Source organism: Myodes glareolus, chromosome 10 (assembly GCF_982192425.1).
Source record: "Myodes glareolus chromosome 10, mMyoGla1.1, whole genome shotgun sequence".
NCBI classification, from domain to species: Eukaryota; Metazoa; Chordata; class Mammalia; order Rodentia; family Cricetidae; genus Myodes; species Myodes glareolus.
Window position 1 is genome coordinate 32,190,981 of NC_142035.1, and position 23,508 is coordinate 32,214,488.

The following is a 23,508-nucleotide window of genomic DNA, read 5'->3' on the forward strand; positions in this document are numbered from 1 at the left end:
TCTTTATCCTCTCCCCTTCTCTCCCCTACTTCCCTTTCTTTTTGGGGGGTAGGCAGGATCTTGCTTTGAAGTTCATGCTGGCCTGAAATTTGAGATTTTCCAATCTCAGATTCCCAAGTGCTGGGATTACAGATGTTATACCACCATACCATACCTGTTTCTCTCTCTCTCTCTCTCTCTCTCTCTCTCTCTTGCTCTCGCTCTCTCTCTCTTTCTTAAGACTGATGCTGTATTGCAAAGCATTTCTACAAATATGTGTTAAATGTTTGATTTTTGTTGCTCTTAATTTTGTTTTTAGATAAGATGTGAAGGAATCAGACTGTTTCTTTTGTGGCTTCAAGCACTTCAGACAAACTGTGCAGAAGAGCAGGTGCTGATTTTCGCTTGCCTGGTGCCTGGTTTCCCAGCGGTCCTGTCATCCAGGGGACCCTGCACACTGGAGACACTCATCAACCCTAGCCCTAGTGTAGTTGATGGTAAGCAGCATTACCAGGGCTGACATGCTAAAATGACATTTTTAATTTTTATTTTTAGATATTTGTATGTGTGTTTATGTGTCTATGTGTGTGTCTGTAAGTGTATACCTTATGTGTGTGGGTACCCGAGGAAGCCAGAAGAGGACACCAGATCCCTCAGAAGCCACCATTACAACTGATTGTGAGCCATATGTGTGCTGGGAGTAACTGGTTGTGGACCATATGACATGGGTGCTGGGAGCCAGACTCAGGTCGTCTGGAAGAGTAGCAAGCCAAGTGCTCTTACCTTCCGAGCCATCTCTCCTCTTGAGCTACCTTGAGGTTTCCTTGGTGTTGATGTTCTTGAATAGAAATTCTGATGAAGTCTGAAGATTATTGCTTGTGATTCACAGAGGATTCCTAAAGACATTTAGAATTCATAGGTTCAGCCTACAGTACCACAGAAAAGAGTAAAAAAACCTGGATACATGGAGTGGTGGCATAAGCCTATGATACCTGCACTTGAAGGTGGACGTAGAGGCAGGAGGATTAGGATTTTAAGGTTATTCTTGATTGCCTAATAAGTTTGAGATCAGCCTAGGCTATATGAGAGACTCTTGTCTTAAAAAACAAAACAAAACAAACAAACGAACAAACAAACCAGAACAAAAAAACCTGGAGCCTGTTTTCTACTAAATAATAATGAGAATATTTCTGAAGTGACAGAAACAGGAGTGGAATGCTGGGGGCAGATGTTGGCTGTAGTATGAAGTAACAAGTGTTTTGTGTCAGCTAATGAAATTTAAATGTCCTCCCTACCCCACCATCTCTTGTTCTTATCACTATTGTTTCTTTAAGAGGTCATTCATCTCACTTTGCCAGCTGTGTTTTTTCCATGTAGCATTTATAGAAGGACAGTAGGGGCCTCATTGGTCTATCTGTGTCCTGTGAGTGTGAACTTACTGTGTAACACTTCATTGCATTGAATTTTAGACTGACAAACACAGAATTTGATGGGAAAGAATGATCCAGAGGAAGAAAAGGCTCCGTGGACCTTTATGCCGGGCCCTAAACCCTAGTTCATGCGGGTTTTGGGTGCAGTTCCAGTACCTGGACAGATGTGTTGTCATAGAGACCGTTTCTAAACTCCTATTTAAAATTGATGAATAAGCTCTTATTATTTTTTACCCTTTAGCAAAAATATACCCAGAAGAAATCACCCCACTTCTGCCAGCCATACCAGGGGAGAAGATTGCTGAGGACCAAACCTGCTTTTTTCTTCAAATACTGCTGAAATATATGGTTATTCAGGTCAGAGAAAAACCAAGCTGTCTCACTGATTGGTTTATTTTTGTAGGAAAGAGAATCACTGCCTCTTTTTTTTCTATGTGTCTGTATTGCTTTCACTGGGGTGATTTTTATGTAGTGATTCATTAAACGCAAGGTATGCATTATTGCTGGGCCATTTCAGCAAGACTTGGTGTGAGTACTTTTTGTGTGAGTTATTTAAAGTATTTTTACTTAAAAAAGTTATACATCGTTTAACGATTTCATACACAAGTGAAGTATATTTATATCATCTTCATACCTCTTTCTGCTACCTCTTCCTGTCTCTTCTTTCCCCATCATCCTTCCAACTTCATGCTTCTTCCTCTTCTTCTTCTTCTTCTTCTTTTTTTTTTTTTTAAAGTCAGAGTCTTACTATGTAGCTCTGGCTGGCTTGGAACTTGCTATATAGATCAGGCTGACCTCAGACTCCACCTGCCCCTGCCTCCTGCGTGTGCCAGCTTACCCAGCACAGCCTTTTAAAAATAACCCACTGAGTACAATTAGAGCTGTTCAACTAGATGTGCTTGTATGCAGGGCCGTCTACTGGACCATGGGTAGCCTACCATGGGCCACACTGCTGAAGAACACTGACTCTCCTTCACCCAGCAGCGATCACATGCCGAAAGCTCCTCCTCTGTCCATTTTATAATATTTACTGACTTGACCCTGTGAAGGCAGCCACAGCTCCTGTGACTTGCCCTGCCCTGTATAGGAGACAGCTGTTTTGTCATAGTTCTTCTTGACCTCTGACATTTAGAATTTTTTTTTGTCTTCTTTTCAAGATATTCCCTGGGCTATGGAACAGGGGTAATACATACAGGTGTCCTTGGTAGGACTGAGCATCCCATGGTCACTTATTCTATGTACTTTGAACAGTTGTGAGTCTCTGTACAAACCACCATCCAGCACATCAAGAAACTTTTCTGATGAAGGATGTGAGGTGATAACTATGGGAATAAACAAGAGTGCTTAGAAGGCAGTTTGATAGTGTGTCCCTTTAGCAAAATAAGTAGGATCTGCCCTAGGGCCTGTGGTACTCAGTCATGGGTTCTTGGCCAGGTTTACCATACCTGGAATTTGTATTATCTTTTGAGCCTTTTTGAAATATGATTTAATTATATTACCAATATTGTCATTTAAACATTTATAATTGGAATCTTAATCTAACATCATTTCATGTTTGTATATATTAATTTAAACTGTAAATATACAAATGTTTTTTCCCACGTATTATCCACAGGCTGCAAGTTTGGAATGGAAGAATAAGGAGAATCAAGATACTGGATTTAAATTTCTTTTTACATTGTTTCGAAAGTATTATCTTCCTCATTTGTTTCCATCATTTACTAAGTTAACCAATGTCTACAAACCTGTACTTGGTAAGTACTCTTTGATTCCTTGTAGATGTCATCCACAGGGAAATTATACGGTAGATTTCATAATAATCCCTTTAGGCAAAATAGTCACACTAAGTTCATATTGAATGGTAATGTTATTGTGAGAAGATAATGTTATTTAATGAACAATTCAATTATGTGAACTCACTAAGAGATTATTGCCTCATGGAAATAATTGAGGCAGGAGAATTGTGAGTTAAAAGCCAACTTTAGCTACATGTAAAAATTCCGTATTTAAAAAGAAATAACAAAAAATTATTTATTGTCAATGTTTTAGCCTCAACAAGGTACTCCAGGAATATAGGAAGTAGTTAAGATACAAGGTAGGCTTATGGCAAGTTCCTTTCTCAAATCCAGCCATATAGAATTCGTATTTAATGAAACTTAATGAAGATTGAGTTTCTGAGTTCATTTAGATGAAAAGTCTTGGCTTCCTAAGTGTCAGGATTACAGAGTTGCACCACCATGACTAACTTTAGATACTGTTTGTTAAAGTTCATGTTTAATTTTTACATTTGTTCCTGTCTTAAAATAACATTAAATTAGCTGTTCAAGAAATGAAGATATATTCACTATTATAGTCTCACATAATCCTCAAAATTGTTAATGAGAACAATTAACATGTTGGTATACTATTGCAGTATGTAGGCAATAACAGCCACCTCTTTTTATTTATATTGCAAAGCAAAATCAGAAAGAATGAAGCCTTCTGGAAGATGCTATTTTTAAACAGTTACAGGTCATCATTTCTAGTTGCTATTCAAACAACTAAATATATGTTTATTAATTGAAACCATTCATAGAGATTATGTAATGTTAAGATTCACTAACATAATTATGTTTTCTTTTTCTTTCTATCAGAAATCCCCCATTTGAGACCAAAGCCAATATATGTTACTGTAACCCGAGATAATGAAACAACTTACAGTACAAAAATTCCATACATGGCAGCGCGTGTTGTTTTCATTAAATGGATTGTAACTTTCTTTTTGGAAAAAAAATATCTAACTGCAACACAAAACACTAAAAATGGAGGTGATGGATTGCCTAAAATCATCCAGGTATGTCAGCCATTGTTTAAAATCTTTTTTTCCTCACATAATAAACACACTTGCACATTAACAAAGTCACTGACTCTTAGAACTGTGGTTTTTGTAGGTTTTGATTTACTGGCTCATTTGTCTGCGGGGCTGAGTTTTCAGAGGGAGCTTTGGTCTGAAGACCTTGTCATGCAGTACTGGAATTGCTACAGGAAGGCAGTCTCAAGGGCAAGGAGAATTCTGAGAAGATAGCTCTTGTGGGTACTCTCCTGCCTCCCTTCTTTCTTCTTTACTTAAGTGTTGTGTCTTCTGAGCACAGACACAGGCTCTTGTCTTCATCAGTCACCAGTAGCTGGAAGGCCTTCAGGTTATGTAGATGTGGCCTATGGAGAGGGCTCATGCTGTTGAGTATTCTCTGGAATCTCAGGAGAGAGTGTGTACTAGCAGCTCAGGATCCTGGGGTAGCTATTGCTATATGATGCTGTTCTTAGAAAGAAGTCTACCTTTGTTTAAGGCCTTGATAAAAGACTTCTTAGGTTAGAGGGTCTTCAGTACGTCTACTTGGTAGAGTACTTCTGTTTTCAGAACTTAGAGATCAGTCACATTACTGAAGGTTCATGGCTTTGTGTAGGTTGATTACTTTTGTTTCTTGTTTCCAAGAACAGGGCTAGCAAGTATAGTGCACTTACTGAATATTTGCTGATATCAAGGACATTCCAGACAGTGACAGGACATTGACCCAAGTTGGGGAAACATAAGCTGGAGGAAGCAGATCAGAGTTGGTATACTTCAAAGTCATTAGTGCCTTGATGGAAGGAGGACTACCAAACATCTAGAACCTGTGGATCTGCTGTAGAGGACTTACTGGAGACCCAGAGGGCAAACTTGTTTTCAAAAGCATCTTGGGATAGAATTACAGTAAGAACAACCGAGGGCTTTCTGAAAGTTCAAAACAAAACCAAACAAAACCCTTTGGAAGTTAGAAGATGAAATGAAAATGGTAATGATTATATTTATTTCCTTAAAATCTTTATTTCAAATTTAAAATATGATATTCTTTCATGGGTCTAAAGTGAGTGAACTAAGTGTGATGGTTATACACTTTTAATCCTTGCAGTCCAGAGGCAGAGATAGGTAGATCTCTGAATTTGAGGCCAGCCTGGTCTACAGGGTGAGTTCCAGGACAGCCTGTACTATTAGACAGAGAAGCCCTGTCTCCAAAAACAAAACAGCAACCATCAAACAAAACAAAAAAAGTTACTGTCCTTGTTAAGGTGATCAAAACTGTTTCAAACAACACACAAGTTTCATAAAATATGTTAAAAATATTTTAAAATTCTGTTTCACAGGAGAATTCACATTTTTGCTTAATATGAAGTGCTTTTGGTTTTCTGTTCCCCAAGTGAAATAATGTCCTTGTCTTGGTCTTGAACTAATTCTTTTGACAGGGAGAAACAGCTAATCATGTGCCTTTTAGACTTAGCTTCCCTAGCACTAGGTAAATCTGCTCTTACAGATTTTCTTGTTTTTGTGATATGTTATTTAGCTCTTTTTTACTGTGCAAAAATACCTGAAACAGTCAATTTAAAATGTTTATTTTAGCTCATGGTTTAGAGGTTTAGTTTAGGGTCATTTAGTCCTGCTGGTTTGAAATTGTTCATCAGGGATTGAGAAAAAGGAGAGAGACTGCAAGGCAGTGGGCATATTTGTATAACTCTTTAGTTATATTAATAAAACATTACTTTTACTAATTCTGAGACAATTCTCCCAGTGATCTACAGACTCTTGGGACGAATGGATAGAACAATGACACACATAAGCTGACATCCCAGCAGAACTTTATACATTTGTTTGTTGCCCCCGTTGTAGTATTCTCTGTTACTCTTGAACTTTGCAGAGGCAAGGATAGGATGTGCTGACCATGTTGACAGATCAAGATAGAGAAACTGAGTGTCATCACTCTCAGGCAGCACCAACAAAACAACTGAGATATTCCCTCAAGAGTTGCTTTGTGGGTAGTGGGTGTCTGTATTTAGATTGACCCTGAAAATGAGCATGTATGAGCAGTGGGGTTGAGAGGGTGCCAGGGTGGTAGAGAGATTGATGTGGGGAGAAAGTGACAGTCTGTATTATGTGGGTTTCTGAGCTGTGGTAGTGCTGACCTGGTCCTGGTAGGCATGCCTGTTTTGCTGATAAGGCTTTTTTTTATGTTCCAGAGGACTAAAAGTCATGTCTGCATAGACCATCAGGTGGAGTCATGATAACAAGAGCTTTGAATTTCAGCTTGAGTCTACTGGGTGGGAGACAGGTCTCTTTCTGGAGCCAGTTCTTCATACTTTTGCAGCCATCTTTTTAGCTCCAGAGCTTATGTTTAAATGACTTGATGCTATGTAATTCTCCATGCTGTTTTAGTTATTTCATTGCTGTAATGTAAGCTGCCTCAAAATGTAGTGTCTTAAAGCAACCTTTCAACCTTATTTTTTGATTTTATTTTGTGGTACAGAATCTGACTTAAAACATCTTGTGTATTTCATGAGCTCTTGGGTGGTGACCTTTAGCTGGGGATGGCTGGTCTGGAGGATCTAAAATGACTTCATTCACATGTCTGTCATTGCTCATTGGAGAGAAGGCTAGCTCACCTTGAACTCGTCTACACTGTTTCACTAGCAAGATCATTGGGTTTCTTACGTGGCCCCTGGGGGCTCTGAGAACACAATGTTTTGAGAGATGGAAAATGTTAACCGTTGACCTTTTGGGCCTGGTGATTCTCAATTCTTTTGTTAAAAATCAGTCTTCCAAGTTTTCACACTTCTGTGGCAGTAGAGTAAATGAGAAGTGTAGAGCTCTGGTGTGATGATGACACACATTGCATTTACACATTAACTTATTTTGTGGTTTCACAAATGCAAATTAAACTTTTTAGCTGACAAAATTTCACAGCCCTCTTTCCTGAAATAGCTTTGTAGTTTTTCTGTTAAAGTTACTGGGCTGAAGACAGATTATTTGGTTTATTAGAAAATTGGTAAGGAGAGGTTCAGGAGTCATGTTTCCAGCACCTCGTGATACCCTGTGCAAGTTGATGGTAATCAGAGTACTTGGAAAAAGGCAAGACCTGGGTATGGGGCTGTGGATCAGTGGCAGAGCACAAGCTCACTTATGTGAGACTGTGGGTTCCTTCTCTAGTACCGCAACACTCAGAACCCAAAAGGCAATGAGTAAGACAAGACTCACGTTTTACTTGGTGCTGGTGAATGAGGATGTGGATTGCTGAGACATGTGATGACATTTTCCAGACTGGTGGTGGTGGTGCAGCCCAAGAAAAGGTGCCAGAGCTGGATGGTGCTGGGTCTACAGAGCAGGACAAAAGCCATTCTAACAGCAGCACCTTGTCTGACCGAAGACTCAGCAACTCCAGTCTTTGTAGCATTGAAGAAGAGCATCGAACAGTGTATGAAATGGTGCAACGGATCCTCCTGTCAACACGGGGTTATGTGAATTTTGTGAATGAAGTATTTCGACAGGTCAGTGTATGGCATACATTCATGAAATTGAAGTCATCTTTGTTCTTGAGTTAGTCAACTTCCCATTGCTTTAACACAAGCTTGGGGGCATCAACTTAAATATAGGAAGTGTATTTTGTCTCAGTTTCAGAGGTCTCAGTCCAGGGTCACTTGGTCCTGTTGCTTTGGGCCTGTGGCAGGGTGGTATTAAGGTAGGGCCAGGAAGCAGCTAAGCCTGTTTACTTTATGGGTGGGTGTGAAAAAGATAGCAAGAAACTACAGTCCTACAGTCTTCTTTGAGGGCACATTTGCTATGACCTATACTATTACACTAAGCCATACTTTCTTAAAAAGTTTATGTCACTTCTGAATAGTGCCGACCCAGAACCAAATTACGCCTAGGCCCATGGGAGGATGTGGGCATTCCAGATCCAAATTGTAGCGTTATTGCTTTATTTATGACACAGTAAGCAATAGTGTTGATAATTTGGCCCAAATTATAGAACTAAGTAAAGGCCTTTCCAGGCCCATTTTTAGTTTGTCACAAGTTTCTATGACTCACAAAAAGTTTTTTTTAATCATTATATAATGAAGGAAAATTCAACAAATACTTTCATGCCTCCATAGCAAACTGAACTTAGAGGTAGGTGGTTGACAGAGCTTTTTGTCCCGCCACATCCCATAGCTGTTTAGTCCCAAAGAAACAGTCTTACATTAATTATAAACTGGTTGGTTTATAGTTCAGGCTTCTTATTAACTCTTATAACTTACATTAACCTGTAATTCTTGTCTGTGTTAGCCATGTGACTTGGTACCTTTCATCAGCAAGGCATTCGCATCTTGCTTCCTCTGTGTCTGAGTGACGACTGCAGACTGAGCCTTTCCTCTTTCCAGAATTCTCCTGTTCTAGGTGCCCTGCCTATACTTCTGCCTGGCTACTGACCAATCAATGTTTTATTAAGATACAAGTGACAAATCTTTCAAAGTACAAGACCATTGTCCCACAGCAGTAGGTGGATAGAAAGCTAGCTCTTCTTAGTACTTAGCACCAGGTGAACTCAGTGTTCCAAGAGCTTCAGAGCTCACACAACCCAGAGGCTCTTCCAGAAAGTTGTATTTTCCCTGAGACGTTGTGTGACGTGAGTATGTGATAGAAATATTTGTGGCACAGGACAAAAGAAATGGATGAGAAAGGGAGTAAAGGGAGGAAGACTTTTCATCCAGGACCGTGGATTATCATGCCTCCCATAGAAAGGTGCTGGGAAGAGAAGGAAGCAGGAAAGAGCAAGGGAAAGAGAAGGAAGAGATCAAAAGCCAGGCTGCAACTGGTGCCCGAGGTTTGCAGCAGGGTTGGTGCTAAGTGGGACACGATAACATTTGGGATCAATTTTGACTGGCATTTTGTGGCTAGCCAATTCTATTACATTATCAATTTATCTTATAAGGGAAAAATGTACCACTGAACTATGATGAAAAGCCAGTAATCCTAGAATTTGGGAGTTGGAGGCAGGAGGATCAGGAATTTAAAGCAAGACTCAGCTACACAACTAGCTTGAGATTACCCTGGACTACATGAGACCTTCCTTGTCTCAGAAAACAAACTGAGTAACTGACTAACTAAATAAATGTATCATTATCAGAAATCGATTAGAAATCATACTATATAGGGTTGTTTAATCTTAGTTTTGTATTTAGCAAATCCTTCGTCTTAACTGAGTTCCACAACCTTAGAGTACATAGTACTTGCTTTGTTGGATATTGTGCCTTTTTTTTCCTTTTTATTTTATTCTTTCCTTCTTTCTTTTTTTCTTTTTCTTTTTCCTTGTCATTGAGTGGTTTCGAGAAGGTATCTCCAAACTCACTTTCTTTGGTCCTTTGAAAATAGTGAATGTAGGTTTTTATTTTTTGTAGTTTATTTTGTTTTGTTTTTGTTTGCTTGTTCATGTAGCCAGAAGTTTAGCTGGGTGTAATAATCTTAGGTTACTTTTGCACTTAGGAATTTGTAACCATGACCTCTTTCAATGTACAAATCAGAGCCAGGGAGACTATATGAACTTCAGTTCTAAAGTTGAAACTTGGGGATTTGTACTTTTAACATTTTGAAAAACATAAATTTGAACGTGTTTGAAGTAAGCAAGAAACTAACACCTGACAAATACATACTAGAAAAGGAGAAAACAGAATTTAAAATGAAAAATAGTAATAATTGGGATGTTTATTAAACCAGAAGGGAGCTTCAGTGTATAGTCTTAAAGCAGAATGGTGGCAGCAGAAGACAGACTAAATTGAGTAAAGAAATAATCCTGCACACACCTCATAGTGACAGTTAAAAACTGGGACAGGTTGAAGCATAAGGATCTCATAAGCAGGCCTGGTAATTTCCTTGCTTCTCTCCCTGTTTTGTTTGCTTTCTGTTCAGTGAGAATATCCTGCAATAGCTGTAGATGTTCTTTTTTTCCCCCTTTGAAAGTCTGAGGATCTACAGTGTTTTTACATAGGCATCAGTTGCAGCATAACTGCCTGTGCTGGCTAGTTTTCTGTCTGTTTGACACGAACTAGAGCAGGGAGCCTCATTTGAGGAAATGCTTTATTAAGATTGGGCTTTAGGTAAGCCTATAGGGCATTTTCTTAATTAGTGCTTAATGAGAGAGGGCCCAGTCCATTGTGGGTGTGGCTATCCCTGAACTTGTAGTCCTGGGTTATATATGGAAGCAGGCTGAGCAAGCCAAAAAGAGCAATCCAGGAAGCAGCATCCTCCATTGCCTCTGCATCAGCTCCTGTGTCCAGGTTCCAGCCCTGTTAGAGTTCCTGTCCTGAATTCCTTCAGTGAAGAGTGATAGGGATGCACGATCCAAATGAACCCTTTCCTCTTTACCTTACCTTTGGCCATGGTGTTTATCATGGCAATAGAAACCCTGGCTAAGACACTGCACAAAGTCAAGTTTTGTTGCTGCCTAGTGAAACCGAACATTTGAGTGAGAGAAGGTGATGGGGAAAAGAAGAGCTTTATTGACAACAAGTTTGAAAGCTGGTAAATGAGGACTCTTGGGTGTTTTAAAAAAATAGAAAGAAACATTTTGTGAGGAGTTGCAGGTACAAAGCTTTATAGGGATTGATTTTCGACAGGGCATAGAGTGGATAGAACTTTGAAATTTGCAGAAACGGCAGTAATTATGAATTTTCTGTAGTTTGCTTTTCTGATGCACAGACTGTTGATATCCATAAGTCAGCAGAGGTTCTGGGTTTGTTCTGTAAATCTAAAGAAAAGTTGCTGATTAAATAGCTTTATGTTCCATGCCATCTTAAGGTCTTTTCCTAGAAATAGCTAACTCTGCAGTTACAAAAGTGTGTGAAGGCATCTTTCATCACAGGATAGCCAAAGGTAAAACTGTCTCTGCAGAACAGGGGAAGATAGCTAAAAGAGCAACTTTCCCTGAGAAAGGTAGTGAAATGAAGCTTCTCACAAAAGAAAAAATTTAACCCAGAGGTGTCTTTTGCAAAACTAGTGGGAGACCTGCAGTAGACTGCTCAGCTGTTTGACAGCCGAGCTCAGGGATTTTTAAGATGGACTGAAAACCATGAAGCTAGACAGAGTTTCCCCTCTGTAGCATCAGTATACATTTAGTTACTATACCTTTCTGTGGATTGAATAGTTATTGTTGAGAAACTTCCAGTTTTTAAAATTTATTTTTAAATTAAAATATAATTACAACATTTCCTCACTTCCTTTTTCTCTCTCCACCTCATATCCTCTTTCCAGTCCCCCCATGACCCTCCTCCCTCCCCCATTTCTTTTTCAAATTGATGTTCTCTTTCTTCAAAGACACTCACACTTATGCATGCATGCACACACACATGCACAAACGCACATGCCTATACAAATATCTAAATACCACCTACTGACTCTGTTTTGTTGTTTGTGTGTATATGATTTCAAGGCTGGCCACTTTATATTATATAGCCAGTTAGGGTGGCTCACCCCTGGGAGAGTGTAATTCTTCCTTTCAGCAGCCATTATTTACTTGTTTGGGACAACATGAATTTTCCTCCTTACTAGTTACAATGTCTGTTGATGTTCCTACTGACATTGTCGCTGTTCAGGCTTCCAACTTCCTGGTTGTCTGGCTCTTATAATCTTTCCACCCTCTCTTCCATGATCTTCCCTGAGCCTCAGGTGTAGAAGTTGTGTTAAAGATATATCTGCTGGGCCTTGGCTCCCCACAGTCCACTGATCCAGTGGTATCCACTTTTGGCTTTCTGTGATAGTGTCCATCTGATGGAATGAGAACAGCAGCTTCCGGTTTTACAAGTATAAAGTTTTTCAAAGTCTGTCCTGTGTAGTCTTCATATGGCTCTACCAGTCATCTTCTGGTTGTGTTTACATGTTGCATGCTTTTGTGACTGTACTGTTTACCTCCATAAACATATGCTTTGGGTTTTCCCTTACAAATTGCAGGTGACTCTTTTTTTTTTAACTTATACCTCTACCTTTTGGTTGCAGCTTTATTTTACTTCTATGCAACATAGTAACTGCTTTCCTTGATTGTAAATCATTAGCCTTTTACTTATGTATGTGGTAGGTATTACATTCACCTGCAATTGTTTAATGGCTAGCATCATGCAACTCTAACTTAAAATCTATTCTCATTTTCAACATAAGTTTAAGTTCATCCCATTTACTCCTTCTCAGCTTATAGGACTTTGTAATATATTTGAATTCCACATTATGAAATGAATGTGTTTTGCCAGGCGGTGGTGACACAGTCCTTTAATCTCAGCACTCAGGAGGCAGAGGCAGGCAGATCTCAGTGAGTTCAAGGCCAGCTTAGTCTATAAAGTGAGTTCCAGGACAACCAGGACAGTTACACAGAGAAACCCTGCCTGCCCTGTAAAACCAAACCAAACAAACAAATAAAATGTATATATGTATACCATACTTTTCAGAACTACTATATTATATGCTACACAACATATATTTATATATTTACATATATCATATTCATTTAGAATTCTACAAATGCCCTTCTTATAATATTTTATTCCTTGCCAAATTTCTGACCTAGGGTAATTTTCCTTTAGGTCTGAAGGACAAGTTTTAGTATTTTCCTTAGTTCATATATGTTGGCAACAAATTATCTTACCTGAAAATGTCGCTTTTGAAGAATGTTCTTTCCGGTGCTCTGTTTTGTCTACACAGGCAGCCATGTACTCTCTGCACTTTGAGGAACATCAGCCCTTGTTTCATGGTTTCTGTTTGACAGGCACAGCAGACCATGTGGTTTGTTGCTTTGAAAGAAATATGTCCCTTTTTTTTGCCTCTTGACTGCTTTTAATGTTTTCTAGTTTAATTACCTGTGGTTTTCAGCAGTTATACTGTAAAATTCTTGTATCTAGTCTACTTGCTTTTGTGATTCATGACTGTGTGGATTTGTTCTCTTAGCCCAGCCACTCTTGCGTACTGCTCTGGCCCATCTAGCTCTGCATAGGGTGACCTTGTTATTGCATTGCCTCTTTGCCTCTGCTTGCTATTTACTATATGCTAGAGATTTCTCTTATATTTCTCCCAGTTTTCACTTCAGCTGTGTCCCTTTTGCCAACCCTATATGCACATAACTTTGAATTTGAATTGTTTTGTTTTCAGACTTCACTTACTTCAGGTTCTGATATTCCTGATTTATAGATTTTTCTGTTCATTTGTATCTTGTCTATTTTTTAAATTATTATTTTATTCAAATTGACTTGGCATATTTTCCATGATATTTAGTAGTATGTTATTTATTATATTGTCTTGGATGTTTGTAGAGATATTTTTGTTATATATATATGTCACTTCATTTTCATTTTCTGCCATACAAGAACTGTTCCTTGCTCATTGTGGGGAGGATAGTATGCTATTCCTTTATTTTGGGTTTGGATTACCGAGTTTTCTACTTTTAGTCAGAACTGATTTAATGGTCCCTGTATTTCCTTCTTTGTAAAGTTTTTCTTAAATAACATACAATAAAAAAAAATGCCAGACTTCAGTCAGAGACTGGAGGCTAAAGTATTTATACATCGAATGGACCAATAAAGTGCATAAAAAAATAGAGTGGATTGAAGGAAGAATGGAGGGTGGGTTGGCAGATAAATATGTAATAGAGCAAATATAGTTACTGCTAATAACATCAGAGGAATAGGGATATGGCTATTCACAGTGAAAAAATTTTATTCATGTGCTATTTTTGAATAAAATTAAGGAAGAAAGTAAAACATGTACTTCATCATAATCTGTGTTTATTGAGTTACATGGAAGAATATTGGTTTATTCAATTTTTGTAATCTTTTGATAACACCAATGCCTGTGCTCTGGAATTTGATGTGATCTGGCTGACACCTCGGGAAATTTCTGTATCTTATGCACCAATGCTGAAGTGACATCTGCCTGCCATTGGGTCCTTTGTTGTGAAACTTAAGGGGGGGGATTTAAAAACATGGGAACTACTGTAGCTCATTTGTCCTTGTCTGTGTCATTCAAACAGTTATTTGAATGTGGGGGGGGGGCGGCCCTTCCTGCATACCTTGCATTACAGAAAGACCCTAAATCTGAGATGCAAAAGACAGATGCATTTCCTCTTCAAAGTCATTTTTCTGTCTTCTTGCATTAAATTATAAATATTTAAGGAGAGTCCTAATATTAAAAAAGTCCTTGACTGAGAGATGGTTCAGTTAGTAAAATGCTCAGATCCCCTGCGTCCATGTAATAAAATGTGGTGCCATGTATCTGTAATCTGTGGCTTCTTGGTCAGCTAGTCTAGCGAAGTTCCAAATTTAGTGAAGAATCGTGTCTGATAAAATAAGACAGTGAAACAGTCAAGGAAGGTGTCCAGCATTGACTTCTGGTCTGTGTTTGCACACAGGAAGTATTTTTAAGTTCCTACAAATGTGCACAGTGTTACAGGTGCCCAGTCTGGTTAGCATATGTGGGAGTACTTGTTCTGATAATACAGAAATCTGTCTGGGAAGGAAGTAGAGGAGAAAGGTGGGAAGAAGGAACAAAAGTGGGATGAAAAAGAAGCAAGAGAAGAAGAAGAAAAAGGCAAAATAAGCAAGAAGAGCCCATATATGTAGCCGCCTCCAACTTCTGTGGTATTAACTAACCCTGCCATGGCCAATTTAACTCTATACCTGAATGTAGAGCCTAGAGCAGGTAAATGTAGTCAGTTTCCATGCCTGCCATAGTCTCTTTCAGACTTTACAAACCATTTCTGATTTTTTTTTTAGGAAACTATATAATTATTTTATATAGATAGTTAAAATACCTGTATAGGTATTTTAAAGCTACCTGTAATATAGAGGAATCTATGAAACATCATCATTTTTCTGTTCCAACTATAACAATATCTTTTTCTTCCAGATGAGTAGTATGTAGAAAGGTGTGTATGTGGTCTCTGTACAAGTTAAATGTTTCTGAAGTTGGTAATGAAAATTTCTGTGGCTTTATGATGATCTGAGAGTGTGGCATTAAAGAATGTTTTGTTTTGTTTTTGTTTTTTCAGGCATTTTTGTTGCCTTCCTGTGAGATATCTGTAACAAGAAAAGTAGTTCAAGTATACAGGAAGTGGATCCTCCAGAACAAACCCGTGTTCATGGAGGAACCAGATAAAAAGGATGTTGCCCAAGAAGATGCTGACAAATTAGGACTTTCAGAGACTGACTCCAAGGAGGTAACATTATCACTCAGTCTCTGAGTTGGGGGTACATACCTCTAGGCAAAGTAGAGCTGCTCATTCAAGGATCCCACTCTGCCCACGAAGACAGGTGGGAACATGACATTCTCGGGTAGCTGGTTCTGTGAGGACCTACCTTAGAAGCGTCGTTCATGCTGCATCTTTGGTAGGCAGTTTTCTCCTTTACCCTTAGTTTAGGGCCACATGAACATGGCCACTTTCTTAATCACTGTTGCAAGACAGATGTTTTCTCATAATTAGCAATTCTCTCTGTGAGACTGAAAAGCTGTTATCCTCTCCTTGACTTGTTTAAATAAATAATTGTTGGAAAAGATTAGACGTAGAATGTTTTGCCAGACTTGACTTTGGCAGTTCTCTGTCCAGAAGAAATCTGTATTCAATATTTGGAGATTAACCGAGTAAAGAGCAAGTACTTTTGGTGTGTCAGCAGTGTTGCCTTCCAGCAGGAGGCACTGTCCTATTCAAGGCTCAGGCCTGAGTAAATCTAAAATGACAGTATAGAACACCCTCCAACATAAAAGAAACAAATTGTATTTGCTTTCCTGATGCAATTAACTTACAGTATTTAAAATTCTTAGCCACAGACTTAAAAAATTTAAATATCTGAATTGATTCTGTTGTTTTGATGTTTTAGTATTGGGGAAATTATTTTAGAAACTAGTTATGAGGTTAGATCAAGAACAGTGAGCTGGTAGAATTGTGTGTGTAGAGGCCTAGTTTCTATGTCTCAGCATCAGGTAAACTTGGCTCTCCCAGGAAACAGTAAGGCCTGAGGCCACCTTGGGTGGTAGAGGTTGAGCGTTCAGCAGAGTGTAAGGAACCAAGTATGTAAACGTAGGTTTCTCTATAGTTGGCTAATGGATTATTATTTTCTGAAGGCCTCGTCTGAAAGTTCTGGCCATAAACGGTCATCCAGCTGGGGACGTACATATTCCTTCACAAGTGCCATGAGCAGAGGATGTGTGACAGAGGAGGACAACACAAATGTGAAAGCTGGGGTCCAAGCCATGTTGCAGGTATGCTGCCATTAAGGACACAAAGACAGCCCTGGTGGAGAAGACAATTTGAACATTTTGTTTAATTAGAATAATGCCATATAAAGTGCACTAGTATTTTGAGTATCAGGCAATAAAGGACATTATGTTCTAAGTTTTTCTTCCCGTCTACAAATGAAAAGTATTTTTTTCTAGTCAAAAAAAATGTAAGAATTGGTTGCAGGTTTTTTGAGAATGATTATTTTATAGTGAGTGTGCAGTATATACAATTTATACCCTAATGTGTCTTCCGAGGACATCTGAATAGTTATTTGGATTTTAATTTGTAAGACCTTATTCCCAGATGGGCGTGTGTATATATATGCACACATGCACCCGTGTAAGCACACGTGCACACAGACAAAGCAAGAGAAACATAAATACAAATAAATCTTAAAAAAGAGTAAAAATGATTTTACTCTTGTAGCTACAGAGAATGTTCTGTAGCTCATCATTATAGCCTGTGACCTTGACACAGACACTCAGAGGGGTCCTTGCCCTTTGTCCCTGTAGCTCTCTCCATGTGGACTGCAGTCCTCCTGTAGCTCTACAGCTTGAGAAGTTGCTTAGTAAGGATTTACTCTGTTTTTGTTCTTACTGTATTCAGTGTCTTGTCTCTTGACTGTTGCTCCTGGGGAAAGGGGCTTGATGGAGGTCTGATGAAGAGTATTCTTCTACTGCTGCTGGGGACGAGTACAGTTTGGATATATACTTTGATTGTTTGGTGTTACCTTAGCCAGTGCCAATACAGTGACAAGTATTTATGTGTTAGCATCTTGAGGCTATTATTAAAAGTAAAAGTGTAGTATATGAAGATTTTTCATTAGGAATGGGTAGAATTTTCAAATTCAAGAAGGCAATACATGAAATCAAAAGGCTTTGTATTGTAGTATGTTATTTGTGGCTTACTCGTATAAAACATTGCCACTAAAACTGCTTTAGTTTGTTAATCAGAGAATTCTTTTTTTTTTTTCTAATTCAAAGCCTTGTTTAAATTTACATTGTGTTTGTATCTGGTAGTGATTAGTGATTCTTTTTCTTATAAAATTGGGACATGAAACTTTTTTCATCTTACAAATGTTAAATCTTAAAGGCTGTTATCAGTTTGTTTGTTTGTTTGTTTGTTTGTTTTTAATGTGTGTTGGTTAGAACCTGTCTGGTCAACCTATGTGTTTTATTTGGAATTTCCTCCATTAAGAAGCCAGAAAAGCTGGGTTTGTTCCCACCACCTCATTGCTTATACTATTTTACTAAAGGATACTTACAAAGGATTAGGCATATAGATAGACAGAATCCATATGATCTGTTTTATGTGTACCTTTTGCTGAAATATATGTCTTTGTACCACATGCGTACCTGGTGCTGAGGCTAGAAAAGGACATTGGATTCCTTGGAACTGGAGTTGCAGATGGTTGTGAGCCACTCTATGGGTGCTGGGAATCAAACCCAGGTCCTCTGAAAGAGTAGTCAGTGTTCTTAAACACTAAGTCATCTCTCTAACCCCTTTCCATGTTTAACACCAAGTATCTGAAATTGATGGGCCACTGGTGTCATCTTATGAATGCTGACGTGTTCCTTCAGTGTAGAAAGCAGTAATTTACTGTCTGAGAACTCGAGTCAGCCCTGCTGAGTCAGAACAGAGAACCTAGATCCTGAAGATCTGGGGCTGAGCATAGAATAGTCAGATGACTCTCTATTGTTCCTTTGTAATATTCTTTTATCTTAAGAATTCGCTGAGACTATTGTTTCTTGCTGCATAATAGATTTCTGCTATTTAAAAAAGCCCTGCAGCAAATGGTAGAACATTTGCTGTGTGAGGACTGAAGTTTCGAGATGCCAGATGGGCTTCGTAGCCCATCTATAATTCTACTGCTAGGGAAGCAGAGACAAGAAATCCCTGGAACAAGTTAGCTAACCAGCTAAGCAGAAATGAACTGAGTTCAGGGAGAGACCCTGCTTCATTATAGAAGATGGAGAGGCAGTGAAGAAGACACCTGATGTCAGTTTTCTGTTTCGGATCTCCACGTGCACATATGTTCAGCTCCCACTCCCACAGGAACACAAACATATAGACACATACCACATGCACTGCCAAAAGAAGGAGGAAGAGGAGGAGGAGAAGAAGAAGAAGAAGACAACGAAGAGGAAGAGGAAGAGGAAGAAGAAAAGGAAGAGGAAGAGGAAGAAAGAAAAAAAGAAAAGTCCTGATCCTAGAAGATGTAACATCAACCATGTGGCATTCTTTGTTTCCAAGCACAGTGCTGCTCTCTGCTCAGTCGTTACACCTCTTGCAGACACTTGCAATACTCCATCAGGAAGCAGGTTTCATATACCGTACCGGGAACATGTCAGTAAACCCATTTGGTTTACTATAAATTGATTCTTGTCCTTCCATCTTGATGTCTTAAATTCACCTTAGAAAAACAATTATTGCTCTGTTGTCTACCTATGGGCCTCTTTGACTTTCTGTCCACTCCAGACCTTCTCACCCAGACGCAATGGTCCTGGTTTTTTTTTTTCCCTAATTGTTGCTGTTGTTTTATTGTTACTGTTGAAAGATAAAACAAGTTCAAATATTTTGTGACTAATGACTAAAGTAACAATGTTTATATACAATAGAGAGAAAGGCCTTTTAGGTGTCTGTCTAGGCAATTCTAAGGGATGAGCCACAATACCTGGATCATGTATTGGTATCACTTGCTGTCTTGAAAGAGTCTAAAAATAACTCAGAGGGATTCATTGGTCATATGATTAATTGTATTTTCTAATGTAAATTTGTTGGCTTTAAGGTCTTTCTTACAAATGCTGCGAATGTCTTTTTGCTGGAGCCGTGTGCGGAGGTCCCCATGCTCCTGAGAGAACAAGTGGATGCTTGTAAAGCTGTGCTGATTATTTTTCGGCGTATGATAATGGAACTCACAATGAATCAAAAAACATGGTAAGTTTATTTCAGATTAACATCAAACAGCCATCTTTTTTAATGATATAATCAGAGTGTTAAGGTTTCCATTTATCGAATGTCTTTACAGAACTGACAATAAGATAAGCCCCATTGGCAGCTTTTATGAATTGTCCCAAAGGGAACTAACTACCCAGGACTTGGATAATTCATTTATTTTCATTACTGTTAGTAAAAATGCTCTTGGACAGGAGTTAGTGTTACACTGCTTAGTAGTGGATTTTGCCATTTTTAAACTGTTATCTGACAGTTTTATGATAAGTGGTGTGTGCTTTGTAATATGATTCTTTATAAGCTCAAGTTTTTGTTGTCCTGAAGTGCTATAAACTTGAGTTTTATTCCTTCAACTTGGTATTTTAAATTCACTTTGTCAAAACAGTTCTTTTAACTAATACATCATCAAAGTGACAGAAAAGTACAGTCAAAAAGTATGTCTTCTGGTTTTTTCCTTCCCTTTTTTCCTTTTGCTGTTTTTCTCTTAATTGTGTTCTTAAAGGTAAAATGTGTTAGATGTTGTCTATGCCTGTCTTCCATAGTGAATAACTCCACATGACCCTCAGTATTCTCAGTGATAGACCAGCAAGGCCTGAGCCATGTCTTCTTCCCATTGTCTTCACATGTAGCCTGTTTTAGAAATGCCTCTTAGGTCTGCCTGGTATGTGCATATTAATTAGCCACCTGTAAAACTACTACAGGTGCCCTTCTATCTTACATTCTAGAGCTTTGAGGCTGCTGAGGTCCTGTGGCAGTGAAATCCTTTCTGCCTTAGAAACTTTTCTGGGACCACACCTGTTTTCTAGATACCCTAAAGCCAGTACTATTGTTGTCCACAGTAGGTGGAAAACCCTAAAAACAAGGCAAGGGTGAGCTATTAGAGACCATAGGCCACCAAGAGGAGGGAAGAGTGGACCCAGAGGAATTCTGCCTTGTAGAAAGTTCACAAATATCAAAATGAGGATCTGAAAGTATAAATTACAAGGTCTTTAAATTAGCATTCTTACCGAGTCAAGAAGCTGTTAAGTTTGGAAACATTACACCCATGCTCAGTGTGATGTAAAACCAGCCCATATCATAGTGGTCCGAACAACCCTGTGGGAAATGCTCTCAGCTGGATGATGCTCCCTGTACCACAGCTGTGTGAATAGTAGTTCTCTGTTTCTTTTCTTAGAAAGTGATGAATTCTGTATACATTGTATAGCAAGCATTATAGTTTTTATAGTCATTTTATTCTGATGAAAATTTAGGAAGTAAAATTAAGTAAATGTTTTTTCCCTTTAGTAATTTAGAGGTTTCCAGATACATGTATAAACCGACACTTGTAGAAATAAATAAAAGTAGTAACTAAAAGGGGCATAGTCTGCTTCCCAGACAGACTTTCTGAATATTTAAGTTCCAAATGACCGATGCTTTCTTTTGCTTCCTTCCCTCACTTTATCCTTCTCCCTTTTCTTTTCTCCTCTTTTCTTCCCTTTCTCTCTGTTTCTTTTGTTTCCATTTAGTAATTAACTCTTGAGCATCTATTATGAACACACAGTGGTGCACTAAATAGCATGTTCCCCTGTGACAGGGGCCTGGGTATCCTGACTGTGAGTGGCAGGCCATCTCCAGCTCTGTCATTTCTTTTCTCTCTTTTCTTTAAACTTGCTGTCCTGTGCTGTGTCTCTAGATCAAGATGGTGCATTTGTCTTCCTCCTCCATTGCTACACGAGTTCCAATAGGTCTTAGTAATAAAAACTCAGAGCCAGATTTCGGAGCAAATGCTGAAAGATCAGAGAGATAGGAGCAAGCCAATTCTTACCTTGTTAACTCCTCAGCCGAAAAGGGGCTGAGCTCCTGTCTTCTGCCTGATATTGTTCTCTCTGCCCAGCTATATCACTTTCAGTTTGTTTGTACAGACCTCCAGACCTCTATGGTTAACGAGTGGCTAGCTCTACCCCTCGGATTTTCAGGCAAGGTTTATTTGTTAGAACACAAACAAAATATCACTCACTCCATATTTCAGTATCAATAAACAGTGCAAAACAGATGGGAGAATGATGTTAACACTTTAGTAAACCTGGGAGTAAAAGCCTAATGGAGTCAGATACCAAGTGAGGAGACAGTAAATTCCCAGAGGTCATTGTACCACGAGAAGGTTACTGAGATTCTGCATTATCCATCCACTGCGCAGACTCAGGAGGAAAGAAACCACAGATCCCTTTGTCTGACCGGAACGAGACTGCTCTGTCATAGTCTTTGTTTTTTCACTGGAGAGTAGGAAGAACTAAAAGAAAGTAGTGCAAGTGAATAAATGGTTAGGGCTCAAAACCTTACAAGAACTAGAGTGATTCCCTTAGAGAATGCATGAACTTCTCTATTTTCCATCCCTATATAGTCATGGATGTGAGAAACACAACTTGGCTATGTAAGAAAGAAAAAATGAACTTCTGTTGTTTTAAACACCAATGGTCATAATTAGCAGTTTGATGTAAAGTCCCCTTCTGTAAGACTGAAAACAGTAGCACATGGTGACTGAGCTATGGTGACTGCAGCTGTCCCAGGTGTGCTCTGTGGTTTAGGCGAGATCTACCAGGCACAAATGCACTGCCCATCAGTGTTCAGTCCTGACCTTTCCAAACTCCTCCTGCCTTCTCCAGGAACCACAGTCACGCAGTGTTATTGACTGCCTGTGCCCTCATAGGAAAGACCAGAGTCAGTTTTGTTTTTATCACAAAGGCAGATGGGGGCCTCTACAGGTTAAGTAACAAAATGATGGAGAAAGTCAGAGTCCCACATAAGTTCCGACTGACAGCTTTCCCTTGGTGAGTGCCCTGGTGTGCTGCTTCAACTGGGGAAAACTGTCTTGTCCTCCTTCCTACAAAGAGAAAAGTCAGGCTGGGAGATGTCTGGAAGATGTTATCCTGCCAATTGGCATGGATATGGAAAGCATGTTTGTAGAAATGTGGTAACATAAAGTAGTTTATGCGGATAAAATATGATCTTATTGTCTAACTGGCACCTAGACTTTTAATGCTTTGAGATAATATGTGATTATCAGTGTTGCTGACTGCAGAGATCTCATACCTATAAAGTGCTTTGGAGATTTGATTCCTAATATGAGCTTTTATTTTGGGTGGCCCAGGGAGCAGATGTTGCAAATCCTTCTCAGGATAACAGAAGCTGTCATGCAGAAGCCAAAGGATAAGCATGGAAAGGACTTGTTTGCCCAGAGCTTGGCAGGGCTGCTCTTCAGGGTAAGTCTTTTTTATTAAACACTGCACATGCAGAATTAAAGCAGACTTGGCAAATTAGTTTTAATTACTGAGATTTTACATGTTATGTCAAGCTAACTTTGCATTTTTAGAAATTTTCCTTCTTAACTTTGTTCTAAATGTTGTGGTCTGTTTTTCACAGTTAACATTGGGTTTTTTAGGCTTCCCTTTCTGCCATCTCCTTCTTCTTGGTTTTCTTGAGAGTAACAGGAGTTGAACATCTTAGTTGGGGAGAAAACTAGATAGAGTGACAGTTACAGGATAAATAGAAATATGGAAACGGGATGATAATTTGAGGCCATCCTTGTGTCAAGTATCTGTTTGTAAAGCCTCAGACTGGATGGTGTGACTGTGAGAGAGAACATTTGCATAGGGGGATGAAGGCTTCTCCGTGGTTGATAGAAGAGAGTGAGCCAGAGATGCTGAGCAGGGAAGCCCAGTTTGCCGAGGGCAAAGCTAGAGTAGATTGTTCTAGATGCCCAGGGAAGTGAACAGAGCCAGGTGACCTTTGGTTCTGATAAGATGTGGATGATTGAGAATGTCCAGAGAATTGAAGTCTACTAGAATCTACCTACGGTGAATAAAGCTTCCAAGAGTTCTTGATATGGAAGGGAGGGGAAAGGGGAACTATCTGGAGGAGCACTGTGTTTGGAGGGTGAAGTTTAGAGAAGGTGCTGCTTAAGTGTTGGCTTGCCAGTGTGATGTTCTAGTGAAGGAGGTCAGGGTGTATTGGTGCAGAGGGGCACCTCAGGATCTGGGAGGGTTGGATGACTCTCAGGATGAGCTGAGAGCCAAAGAAGTACCAGTACTTTCTGC

At 39.1% G+C, this 23,508-nt stretch overlaps 1 protein-coding gene across 3 annotated transcripts in view; it reads left to right on the forward strand.

The window, feature by feature from the left end:
• Ralgapa2 (Ral GTPase activating protein catalytic subunit alpha 2) overlaps positions 1-23,508 on the forward strand; it is a 271,244-nt gene that overhangs the window by 64,832 nt on the left and 182,904 nt on the right. For all 3 annotated transcript variants that reach the window (XM_085696826.2, XM_085696824.2, XM_048455526.3), the window contains exons 6-14: positions 299-476; positions 1,651-1,766; positions 3,025-3,163; positions 4,043-4,242; positions 7,515-7,742; positions 15,257-15,424; positions 16,327-16,464; positions 19,272-19,420; positions 22,563-22,674. In XM_085696826.2, coding sequence (XP_085552952.1) covers positions 299-476; positions 1,651-1,766; positions 3,025-3,163; positions 4,043-4,242; positions 7,515-7,742; positions 15,257-15,424; positions 16,327-16,464; positions 19,272-19,420; positions 22,563-22,674 — 1,428 coding nt within the window. The remainder of the gene's footprint in view (positions 1-298; positions 477-1,650; positions 1,767-3,024; positions 3,164-4,042; positions 4,243-7,514; positions 7,743-15,256; positions 15,425-16,326; positions 16,465-19,271; positions 19,421-22,562; positions 22,675-23,508) is intronic.